The sequence below is a fragment of the Mustelus asterias genome, chromosome 4, assembly GCF_964213995.1.
Source record: "Mustelus asterias chromosome 4, sMusAst1.hap1.1, whole genome shotgun sequence".
Taxonomy (NCBI): domain Eukaryota; kingdom Metazoa; phylum Chordata; class Chondrichthyes; order Carcharhiniformes; family Triakidae; genus Mustelus; species Mustelus asterias.
In genome coordinates this window covers 64,744,769-64,757,951 of record NC_135804.1, presented here as the reverse complement: position 1 = coordinate 64,757,951, position 13,183 = coordinate 64,744,769, and the positions used below count along the sequence as shown (strand labels likewise).

General features: G+C 44.0%; 1 protein-coding gene across 1 annotated transcript in view; it reads right to left on the bottom strand.

Annotated features, from left to right (window-relative positions):
- Positions 1 to 9,059, bottom strand: part of setd6 (SET domain containing 6, protein lysine methyltransferase) — a 53,255-nt gene extending 44,196 nt beyond the window's left edge. Inside the window, exon 1 of the mRNA XM_078211159.1 lies at positions 8,704 to 9,059. Coding sequence (XP_078067285.1) covers positions 8,704 to 8,996 — 293 coding nt within the window. The 5' untranslated portion in view covers positions 8,997 to 9,059. The remainder of the gene's footprint in view (positions 1 to 8,703) is intronic.
- Positions 9,060 to 13,183: the final 4,124 nt, after the last annotated feature.

The following is a 13,183-nucleotide window of genomic DNA, read 5'->3' as shown; positions in this document are numbered from 1 at the left end:
AATTGGATAGCTCTCTCAGGCACAATAGGCCAAATACCCTCTTTCTGGGCAATATCATTTTATGATTCTCATTTATTTAAAATATAACTTTGTTTCTAAAGGTGCTGATGTGAGCTGGGCTCCAGATCTATGATGAAGCACCAGGTGCTCACAATCAAAGCAAGCCAATCTGGGGAATTGAGCACAAATTCCATGGCCCCAGGTGTTCCTTTACCACCCTCCTCGGATTCAATTCACCATTTCCCCACTGACCATTATGCAACTGTCCCTGCTCTCCACAATCCCATTATCCTGCTTTTCTTTTCCTATTATTTATTCACTTCCCTTTTAATGATTCTGCTCCCAGCAGAATTTCTGACAGGACAGAATTCCACAAGGCACAGAGTAGAAAAGTAAGAAAGTTGGGCTAAATCTCTACAAAATACTGGTGAGGCCCAGCTGGAGTGTTCGCCCAATGTCACATGGAATGGTCATAAAAAGAGTGCAGCACAGAGTGGAAAAGTTGGGTGTGGTGAGAGAGGGAATTCAGTGTAGAGAGCAAAGGAACTGGTGCAATTTGTACTGATATGTGAAACATTGAGTTAATAAGCATTTAACATTTTAACCAGTGTTTTGATGCTTAGTTCATGACAGAATGTAGTAGTATAAACAAACTGAAAAGTAGATAGAAATTATTTAAACTAAGATATGGTAGATGTAGAAAGATAAAAAAGGGCTACTATAAGATTGCCAGACTCTGCTAGGGATTTTGTTTAATCAACTTAGATGTAGAATTCACGTTATCAATGGGGAGCAAGTTTGCTAGTAATTGTAATGAGGCGTTTTAAATACTTTGTAGTTTTAAAGGTACGTGTAATACCTTGAATTAATCCATACATATAAATATATCTTCTATACATTTTTAGAAATTAAACAAAGAAACTTTGATGCAGTTACAGAGTGCCCCTTTGATACCAAAGGCATGTTAGATACATTCCTTTAAAGCCTTTATGGCCTTGTGATTCCTTGGAATCACAAGGCCATAAAGGAGACTTAATTGCCTCACCAGACCCCTTTATCAGAAATAACTGCTACAAGAGTGAGTTTTAATGAAGCTGCCTTCACAGTTTCTAATCAGAACAGAGTCAGAAAGATATTGTCTTAGCTAACGAAAGAGTTACGGTAGGGGACTTAGTGGGAACTGAACCCAGGCAGAACCCAAACTGAGCATCCATGAACAAGTTATTGCTAAGCAAGTGCCGCTAGCTTTTAATTCCTGCTTTTTATTGATCAAATTCAAATTCCACCATTGCTGTGTTTCTGGATTACTAGTCCAGTGACACTACCACCACCTCCCTATAAATGTTTAGACAATTTATTTATTGGATTAAAACATGAAATCTCGTCATGTGTTCCTTCCAGTTAGTCACTCGGAATTGCAATATCTTTTTAAAAGTTATCAGCCTCTATGGAGATGATAACAAAATATCAAAGGTTATTGGAGAGGGAGGCGGATGATGCAGTGGTTGTGATCCACATTGTGAGCAACAGGATGGGGAATGAGAAGCAAGAGGTCCAGTTTGGAGAGTAACCAGCAACTAGGAGTTAAATTAAAGAACAGGTCCTCAAGTTTTGGTAATGGAAATAGTTTGTATCTACTCTGTCTAAGCCCCTCACGATTTTGAACACCTCCATGAATAATCTTCTCAACCATTTCTTGAAGGAGAATACTATCAGTTAAGAGAAATTTCAAATAATCAGGGATTTAAAACACTCAAACTACTAGCACTAAATGAAATGACTCCAGATCAGACTCACAAACTAACAAAGGTACTGTCTGCATAAAGACACATATACCCACAGTAAGAGATTTAAACAGGTAAGAGATTTGAACAAGTATTTCCAATTTAAACATGTTGGATTTTAAAATGTATTTCAGATGTATTTTTAAACTCGGTTTGTGCACTTTAGCCAGAAGCAGGCTGCCTCGAAGCATGATGCAGTAAAGACTTAGTGAGATGAACCACATTCTTTGGAACAATGAAACCACAGAATGTGTTAATATTTATCAGCGTAAGTTACGGATAATACTAGTTCTCAAGGCATAGAATGAATAGAGCTGTTCAATTTGGGCTGATAAAGACAGTGCTTCTCAAACATGGGAATATCAGCTGAATGGCTCAAACACTGATGTAATGAGAGTTGTGGAGAACAGCACCGTTGAACCCTATAGCTAAACGTCAGGGGTTACTAAGCAACAGGGGGAAGAAGCATCCGGATTTTACAGACCAATGAAATCCCGTTATGTCAGAGGGTAGAATGTAATTGGCTAAGGTATATGACAAGTGTTAACAATGATTGATTTATACTAATGATGACTGGTTCATAACTAACGGGAAGGCGGGAAAAGCAAACTTGAGAAATATATAAATCTTCTGTCAGATGTATTGTAACTTCAGAGTGATATTGGAATGCTCATCAGAGAGCTGTTGGACTACCTAATGCTACTCTCCTAGTGACCATTGATCAAATACAGATACGTCTTTAACCCAGATACTGACTTCGCTGAAGTTTTCACATTACTAAGTCTCTGAAAAAAACCCTGCATCACTACCAGTTTCTCCAATCCATTCACACTGCTGAATTCCCTCATCGTGTAATCATTCTTGTAAATGTTTTCTGATACCTCATATTCTTCCTACAGTGCAGCATCTAAAATTGAATGCAAAACTCCAGTTGAAGCTGAACCAGTGTTTTTAAAAGTTCATAACTTGCTTTTGTACTAAAGTTTATTTATTAGTGTCACAAGTAGGCTTACATTAACACTGCAATGAAGTTACTGTGAAAATCCCCTAATCGCCACACTCCGGTGCCTGTTCAGGTACATTGAGGGAGAATTTAGCATGGCCAATGCACCCTAACCAGCACATCTTTCAAACTGTAAAAGGAAACCAGAGCACCCAGAGGAAACCCATGTTGACACGGGGAGAACATGCAAACTCCACACAGACAGCGACCCAAGCTGGGAATCGAACCCAGGTGCTGTGAGGCAGCAGTGCTAACCACTGTGCCACCCTATTTATCTCTATTCATAAAGCCCAGCCAGGATCCTGTAAGCCATTGAATGACAAAACAGACTTGAGGGGGCCAAATGGCCTGTTTCTGCTCCTATTTCTTATTAAACTATGTTCTCACTCTGCCCTTTCATCTTAAATGATTTATGCATATATACCCTCTTGTCCTGCTGCTCCTACACCCATTTTAGAAACATATTGTTGTAGGGACCCGGGTTTGATCCCGGCCTTGGGTGACTGTATGGAGTTTGCACGTTCTCCATGTGGGTTTCCTCCAGTTTCCTCCCACAATCCAATGATGCGCAGGCTAGGTGGATTGGCCGTGCAAAATTACCCCTTGGTGTCCCAAGATGTGTAGGTTAGATGGATTAGCCATGATAATTGCGTGGAGTTACGGGATTAGGGCAGGGGAGTGGGCCTGGGTAGATACACTGTCAGAGAGTTACTACAGACTTGATGAGCCGAATAGCTTTCTTCTGCACTGTAGGGATTCTATGATTGCCTCCTCTTGTTCTTCCAACCAGAATACATCACCTCATATTTCATCCCCTAGCAGAGATATTTGAATCATCGTTAGTCACAGGTGAGGTGCCTGAAGATTAGAGGGTGGCAAATGTTGTGCCTTTGTTTAAAAATGGCTGCAGGGAAAAGCCTGGAAACTACAGGTCAGTGAGCCTCATATCTGTGATGGGTAAGCAGTTGGAAGGTATTTTGAGAGACAGGATCTACAGGCATTTAGAGACGCAAGGACTGATTAGGGACAGTCAGCATGGCTTTGTGAGTGGAAAATTACGTCTCACAAATTTGATTGCATTTTTTGAAGGGGTAACCAAGAAAGTAGATGAGGGCAGTGCAGTTGATGTTGTCTACATGGACTTTAGCAAGATCTTTGACAAGGTACCGCATGGTAGGTTGTTGCATAAGGTTAAATCTCGTGGAATCCAGGGTGATGTAGCAAAATGGATACAAAATTGGCTTGATGACAGAAGCCAGAGGGTGGTTGCAGAGGGTTGTTTTTCAAACTGGAGGCCTGTGACCAGCGATGTGCCTCAGGGATCAGTGTTGGGTCCACTGTTATTTGCCATTTATATTAATGATTTGGATGAGAATATAGGAGGCATGGTTAGTAAGTTTGCAGATGACACCAAGATTGGTGGCATAGTGGACAGTGAAGAGAGTTATCACGGATTGCAACGGGATCTTGTTCGATTGGGCCAGTGGGCTGACGAATGGCAGATGGAGTTTAATTTAGATAAATGCGAGGTGATGCATTTTGGTAGATTGAACCAGGGCAGGACTTACTCAGTTAATGGTAGGGCACTGGGGAGAGTTACAGAACAAAGAGGTCTAGGGGTACATGTTCATAGCTCCTTGAAAGTGGAGTCACAGGTGGACAGAGTGGTGAAGAAGACATTCAGCATGCTTGGTTTCATTGGTCAGATCATTGAATACAGGAGTTGGGATGACTTGTTGAAGTTGTACAAGATATTGGTAAGGCCACACTTGGAATACTGTGTACAGTTCTAGTCACCCTATTATAAAAAGGATATTATTAAACGAGAAAGAATGTAGAAAAGATTTACTAGGATGCTACTGAGACTTGATGGTTTGAGTTATAAGGCTAGATAGACTGGGACTTTTTTCTCTGGAGGGTAGAAGGCTGAGGGGTGATCTTATAGAGGTCTATAAAATAATGAGGGGCATAGATCAGTTAGGTAGTCAATATCTTTTCCCAAAGGTGGGGGAGTCTAAAACTAGAGGCATAGGTTTAAGGTGAGAGGGGAGAAATAGAGAAGTGTCTGGAGGGGCAATTTTTTCACACAGAGGATGGTGAGTGTCTGGAACAAGCTGCCAGAGATAGTAGTAGAGGTGGGTACAATTTTTGTCTTTTAAAAAGCATTTAGACAGTTACATGGGTAAGATGGGTATAGAGGGATATGGGCCAAATGTGGGCAATTGGGACTAGCTTCAGGGTTTTAAAAAAAAAGGGCCTGTTTCCATGCTGTAAACCTCTATGACTCGATGACACTACTCTGCATTCAGTTTCATCTGGCACATATCTGTACATTTCACCAGCTTATGTTCTCTTGAAGTCTATCTTTATTTATAGAACATAGAACAGTACAGCACAGAACAGGCCCTTCGGCCCACGATGTTGTGCCGAGCTCTATCTGAAACCAAGATCAAGCTATCCTACTCCCTATCATCCTGGTGTGCTTCATGTGCCTATCCAATAACCGCTTAAATGTTCCTAAAGTGTCTGACTCCACTATCACTGCAGGCAGTCCATTCCACACCCCAACCACTCTCTGAGTAAAGAACCTACCTCGGACATCCTTCCTATATCTTCCACCATGAACCCTATAGTTATGCCCCCTTGTAATAGCTCCATCCACCCAAGGAAATAGTCTTTGAACGTTCATTCTATCTATCCCCTTCATTATTTTATAAACCTCTATTAAGTCTCCCCTCAACCTCCTCCGCTCCAGAGAGAACAGCCCTAGCTCCCTCAACCTTTCCTCATAAGACCTACCCTCCAAACCAGGCAGCATCCTGGTAAATCTCCTTTGCACTCTTTCCAGCGCTTCCACATCCTTCTTATAGTGAGGTGACCAGAACTGCACAATATTCCAAATGTTGCCTCACCAAGGTCCTGTACAGTTGCAGCATAACCCCACGGCTCTTATAAACTCCAACCCCCTGTTAATAAAAGCTAACACACTATAGGCCTTCTTCACAGCTCTACCCACTTGAGTGGCAACCTTCAGAGATCTGTGGATATGGACCCCAAGATCTCTCTGTTCCTCCACAATCTTCAGAACCCTACCGTTGACCCTGTAATTCACATTTAAATTTGTCCTACCAAAATGAATCACCTCACATTTATCAGGGTTAAACTCCATCTGCCATTTTTCAGTCCAGCTTTGCATCCTATCTATGTCTCTTTGCAGCCTACATCAGCCCTCCACCTCATCCACTACTCCACCAATCTTGGTGTCATCAGCAAATTTACTGATCCACCCTTCAGCCCCCTCCTCTAAGTCATTAATAAAAATCACAAATAGCAGAGGACCAAGCACTGATCCCTGAGGCACTCCGCTAGCAACCTGCCTCCAGTCCGAAAATTTTCCATCCACCACCACCCTCTGTCTTCGATCAGATAGCCAGTTACCTATCCAATCGGCCAACGTTCCCTCTATCCCACACCTCCTCGCTTTCATCATAAGCCGACCATGGGGAACCTTATCAAACGCCTTACAAAATCCATGTATATGACATCAACTGCCCTACCTTCATCAACACACTTAGTTACCTCCTCAAAAAATTCTATCAAATTTGTGAGGCACGACTTGCCCTTCACAAATCCATGCTGACTATCCCGGATTAATCCGCATCTTTCTAAATGGTCGTAAATCCCATCCCAAAGGACCTTTTCCATCAACTTACCAACCACCGAAGTAAGACTAACCGGCCTATAATTACCAGGGTCATTTCTATTCCCTTTCTTAAACAGAGGAACAACATTCGCCACTCTCCAGTCCTCTGGCACCATCCCCGTGGACAGTGAGGACCCAAAGATCAAAGCCAAAGGCTTTGCAATCTCATCCCTTGCCTCCCAAAGAATCCTAGGACATATTTCATCAGGCCCAGGGGACTTATCGACCTTCAGTTTATTCAAAACTGCCAGTACATCCTCCCTCCGAACAACTATTTCCTCCAGCCTATTAGCCTGTAACACCTTCTCTTCCTCAAAAACATGGCCCCTCTCCTTGGTGAACACTGAAGAAAAGTATTCATTCATCACCTCTCCTATCTCTACTGACTCCATACACAAGTTCCCACTACTGTCCTTGACCGGCCCTAACCTCATCCTGGTCATTCTTTTATTCCTCACATAAGAGTAAAAAGCCTTGGGGTTTTCCTTGATCCGACCCGCCAAGGACTTTTCATGCCCCCTCCTAGCTCTCCTAAGCCCCTTTTTCAGCTCATTCCTTGCTAACTTGTAACCCTCAATCGAGCCATCTGAACCTTGTTTCCTCATCCCTACATAAGCTTCCCTCTTCCTTTTTTGCAAGACATTCCACCTCTTTTGTGAACCATGGTTCCCTCACTTGGCCATTTCCTCCCTGCCTGACAGGGACATACCTATCAAGGACACACAGTATTCGTTCTTTGAAAAAGTTCCACTTTTCATTAGTGCCTTTCCCTGACAGTTTCTGTTCCCATCTTATGCCCCCTAATTCTTGCCTAATCGCATCATAATTACCTCTCCCCCAATTATAAACCTTGCCCTGCCATACGGCCCTATCCCTCTCCATTGCAATAACAAAAGACACCGAATTATGGTCACTATCTCCAAAGTGCTCTCCCACAACCAAATCTAACACTTGGCCCAGTTCATTTCCCAGTACCAAATCCAATGTGGCCCCACCTCTTGTCAGCCTATCCACATTTTGTGTCAGGAAACCCTCCTGCACACACTGCACAAAAACTGCCCCATCCGAACTATTTGACCTACAAAGGTTCCAATCAATATTTGGAAAGTTAAAGTCCCCCATGACAACTACCCTGTGACCCCCACACCTATCCATAATCTGCTTAGCAATTTCTTCCTCCACATCTCTCTTACTATTTGGGGGCCTATAGTAAACTCCTAACAACGTGACCGCTCCTTTCCTATTTCTAACTTCAGCCCATATTACCTCAGTATGCAGATCCCCCTCGAAGTGTCTTTCCGCAGCCGTTAAACTATCCTTGATTAACAATGCTACTCCTCCACCTCTTTTACCAGTTTCCCTACTCTTACTGAAACATCTATACCCCGGAACTTCCAACAACCAGTCCTGTCCCTGTTCTAACCATGTCTCTGTAATGGCCACAACATCGTAGTCCCAAGTACCAATCCACGCCCCATTTATCCTTCTTATAATTGGCAATATTTGAAGTTATGTGTCATTTGCAAATTTTGAAACTGTGTCTTTTATAAGCAAGTAAGTGTAAACTATTAATACATATAATAAAAAAAATCAATGTTCCTATACCAATCCCTGGGAAATACCACTGTTTCCAATTTGGATGGGGGAAATGAAACAAAACTCATGCTGGTGCAATAATTGGTACAGTAAGAAGTCTCGCATCACCAGGTTAAAGTCCAACAGGTTTATTTGGCAGCACTAGCTTTCGGAGCCTCACGCTCCTTCAGGTGAGTGAGGACTTGCGGACTTTAACCTGGTGCTGTGAGACTTCTCACTGTGTTTACCCCAGTCCAACGCCGGCATCTCCACATCATGGCAATAATTGGTAACAGGCTAATTGACCAGCCAAAATTGTTTGTTTCCCCAATTCACTTTATTGCTTCATGGACATCCTGGAGCCAGAGATCTGATTGGGAATCTCCCTGGGCCCACACACATCAGCCCATGACCTGCCTAGCCACTAATCACCAGCCTACTCACACCTATCTCCTACCCTGGTACACATCACACCCATTAAACTGGAAATGTTCAACAACATCTGTAGTCCTCAGACCTGAGACCATCTGACCCGACACACACCAGCTGAGGGCTCTCCACACCCTCCCCACCGCGGGGGGCGCTGTAAACCACGTCAAGGGCGCGCATTATGGCGCCGCTCGGCCGCGCGCTCCCACCTGAATTCGCAGCCCAGGGTGGCTCCGCTCAAGCGGCGCTCCTCCTTCCTATCGCTCTCCCGGGGTCCATACACGGCGCACAGCACCTTGCTCCGCCCGTACTCAGCATACACCGAGCCGTCCGCCTGGCTCACTAGCCCGGCCCGGGCAAACACCGGCCTCGGCTCGGCCGCCGATCGCCCGTCCGCCCGGGGCTGCAAGGGTCCCGGCCTTGCACCCTCATCTGCTCCCAAAAACAGCAGCGGTGACTGGGATTCTTCTGGGCCCCGCACCCGTTTAGTGTCTATCGGCATGAGGCAGAGACTCGAGGCTCCAACACCAAGCACAAGGCCGCAGACAACGAGGCAGCGCCGCGAGCAAGAGCTTCCCTCAGACAGCGCCCCCCAGAGCTTTGGAGGAGCAATCGCAGACTGCACCCTCTAACAGTCAGTCCCTAGCCACTCTGCAAGGTGTGAAAAACTCTTCCAGTGCCCACATGTTTTAACTACCATGGAAAAAAACAATGTTATGAGTTGTTAGGCACAGTACAGGAGGCCAATCAGCCTATTGTGTCTGCACGGGCTCTCAATTACTTTTTTTCAACCTGTAAATTTTTTTTTGTTTGGGTCTGATTGGCTGCACTATTTGCCTGTCAGTACAATGGCTATCCTGTGTATAATGTATATCAGTGGAGCATTCGCTCATTGAGTGCATCACAGCCAATACTAATCATGTCCTTATCAAATTTCTAGCAGAAGTTACTGTATAGCAATACCTGGCTGAAATGTATCTTCTGTAGCCCAGGGATTCCAAGGCCAACTAGTCCACCTTACTGCAATCATGCTGCAGTAGAAACGGGGAATTAAAAACGTGGGCCTTCTATTTTGTAATTAATATCAGCCTGATGACCTAATTTCCACCAGGTCCCCTCAGTCTGTCACTTCTGGCATTCTGTCTTTCAATCAATATCCTTTGGGACCTCTCTGCAGCCCTAACAGAGGTATCACTTTGTCCTCATTCACAACCATTCTCTGCAAATTGTCCTTGCATCGTTCCATACCCATCTGTCTTAGATGACAAGAGAATCAAATTGTGTAGGGGGTAGACAGGAAAGTAAAGGCCACAATCAGATCAGCCATGATCATAGAATCATCATAGAAACCCTACAGTACAGAAAGAGGCCATTCGGCCCATCGAGTCTGCACCGACCACAATCCCACCCAGGCCCTACCCCCATATCCCTACATATTTGCCCACTAATCCCTCTAACCTACACATCCCAGGACACTAAGGGGCAATTTTAGCATAGCCAATCAACCTAACCCGCACATCTTTGGACTGTGGGAGGAAACCGGAGCACCCAGAGGAAACCCATGCAGACACGAGGAGAATGTGCAAACTCCACACAGACAGTGACCCAAGCCGGGAATCGAACCCAGGTCCCTGGCGCTGTGAAGCAACAGTGCTAACCACTGTGTTACCGTGCCGCCCATGATCTTATCAAATGGCAGAGCAGGCCAAATGGCCTACTCCTGACATATAAGCCGAGATACAGCTATGCTTTCTCCATAGACTGTTTGCCTTTTAAAAAATTCATTGGTGGGACATGGGCATCGCTGGCTGGGCAACATTTATTGCCCATCCCTCGTTGCCCAATGGCAGTTGAGAGTCAACCACATTGCTCTGGCTCCAGTTACATGTAGGCCAGACCTGGTGAGGACAGCAGATTTCCTTCCCTAAAGGACATTAGTGAACCAGATGGGCTTTTCCAACAATTGAAAATGGTTTCACAGTCAGCAGTAGATTCCAAATTCCAGATATATTTTATTGAATTCAAATTCCAGGATTCAAACCTGGGTCCCCAGAACATTAGCTGAGTCTCTGGATTAATAATCTAGTGATAACACTAGGCCATCATCCCCCCCCCCCCCCCCCCCTTTGCTGTACACCAAGGCCACACCTCTGGTCTTCACCTTTTTCATCATTTACATCATCAATGAGAACAATGTGTAATGAGGAAAGGGAGGATCCAAACTTTCACTCCTCCTAGTTACCTCTTCACCTTGGTTCTGTCAGATGCCTGCTAACATGCAGTCATGAACAAGCCAGAAATTATTCCTATGTGGGGAAACTGAAGCACTTTTTCAGTTCCCACCAATGAATTTGTATCTTTGCCATTGACTCCGTCCTCCTCTCGTCTGATATTCAGATATAATTTACATTTGACCCACAGTTGAGCTTCAAATGTCTACGGAACAAGAATCTTGGTTTCCATCTCCACAACATTGCCCATTTCTGCTGCAACTCATTGTGCCTGCTACTAAAGATTTTACCTATGCTTTCCTTTACTGTGGACTTGGACTAATGTAATATCCTCATTTTGCCTGTCCTACTTTCCCATCACAAGTTCTCTGCTGGCATAGGCACAATGGGTTCAATAGCCTTCCCAGTGGTGGATCTTCCTCTGATTATATAAATCTCCTGTGCAATCACATCCTTCCTATAATGTGGCGACCAGAACTGCACTCAGTACCCCAGTTGTGGCCTAACCAACATTTTATAGAGTTCCAGCAGGACCTCTCTGCTCTTCTATTCCATGCCTTGGCTAATAAAGACAAGCATCTCATATGCCTTCTTAACCACCTTATCTATCTGCCCTGCCACCTTCAGGGATCTGTGGATACACATTCCAAGGTCTCTGATCTTCATTTCTTTCCAGGATCTTACCTCTCTTAAGACCTAGACATTCTTTCTAAAGCATGATGTCCAGAATTGGATATAATGTGTGGGATTTTCCAGCCACACACGCCCCAAGATCAAAAAATCCTGCCCGAGGTCAACAGACCTTTGCAAGGCCCTGTCCTGCCCACTACGATTCCTGTGGCGGGCAGGGCAGGAAAATTCCACCTACTACTTCAACAGGAGCATAACTCAATTCCAAGGAGCTTTTTTAAGCACCTTTTTTCACATTTTCCTGCTAGCTTCAAATATTTGACTACATACATGTTGAGGTCTCTGCACCTGCACCCACTTTAAAATTGTACCATTTAGTTCACATTCCCCCCTCTCATTCTTCCAACTAAAATTAACCCCATTGTGTATTAAATTTCATCTTCCCAATGTCTGCTCATTTCACCAGTCTGATTGTATCATCCTGAATGATTCTACTATCCTCACTGTTTACTACAATATCTAATATTGGGTGAAACTTTGAAATCGAGGCTGACACTCCAGTGTCAGTGGTGCTGTCTTTGGGATGAGACATTAAACCAAGGCCCCCATTTGCCTGCTCAGGTGGATCTAAAAGATCTATGACACTATTTCAAAGAACAAGGAGTAATTCCTGCTATCCTGGCTAATGTTTCTCCCTCAATCAACATAATGAAAACAGATGATCTGGTCATTATCAATTGCTGTTCGCTGTGCATGTAGTGGCTGCTGCATTTTCTATACTTCAAAAGTACTTTATTAACTGTAAAGTGCTTTGAGACATCTACTAGTTGTGAAATGTGCTATTTAAATGCAAGTCATTCTTTTTTTATTAAGCTTTGTTTAACCAAATCCAATTCAGTAACATATCAAAAAGAGCAGTGGTCTATCCGCATCTCGGTTTGCCTCACTATATCTCTATCTGATCCTTCCTATTTCTGAACTCCTGTTTATTCTAATGCCATTCATCTCTCCATTGCACTATGCAGCTTGATCAAATCCTTCATTCTGGTGTTGCCCCTACTTCCCTACGGCACTGTGAGAACATTGGCTCCAGGCCCCTTGAACATTCCCATCATTGTACAGGCACTCTTGGTCCCAATGCCTTAGGAATCCAAAGCCCCATCTCCTGGCCACACATTAAGCACTCTTTTACCACAGCCACTATACTCTGTGGCACTGATTTGATTTATTTTTGTCACATGTATTAGCATACAGTGAAAAATATTATTTCTTGCAGGCTATACAAAGCATACCATTCATGGAGAAGGAAAGGAGAGAGTGCAGAATGTAGTGTTACAGTCATAGTTAGGGTGTAGAGAAAGATCAAAATGTAAGATAGGTCCATTCAAAAGTCTGATGGCAGCAGGGAAGAAGCTGTTCTTGAGTCAGTTGGTACGTGACCTCAGACTTTTGTATTCTTTTCTTGACCGAAGGCAGCGGAAGAGAGAATGTCCGGGGTGCATGGGGTCCTTAATTATGCTGGCTGCTTTGCCGAGGCAGCAAGAAATGTAGACAGAGTCAATGGATGGGAGGCTGGTTTGCATGATGGATTGGGCTACATTCACAATCTTTTGTAGTTTCTTGCAGTCTTGGACAGAGCAGGAGCCATACCAAGCTGTGATACAACCAGAAAGAATGCTTTCTATGGTGCATCTGTAAAAGTTGGAGAAAGTTATAGCTGGGCTTCCTTAACTATAGTGTTGGCATGGCAGGGGGTGGATGTGGGGGAGAGGTACCAGGACAGGTTGTTGGTGATCTGGACACCTAAACACTTGAAGCTCTCGACCAT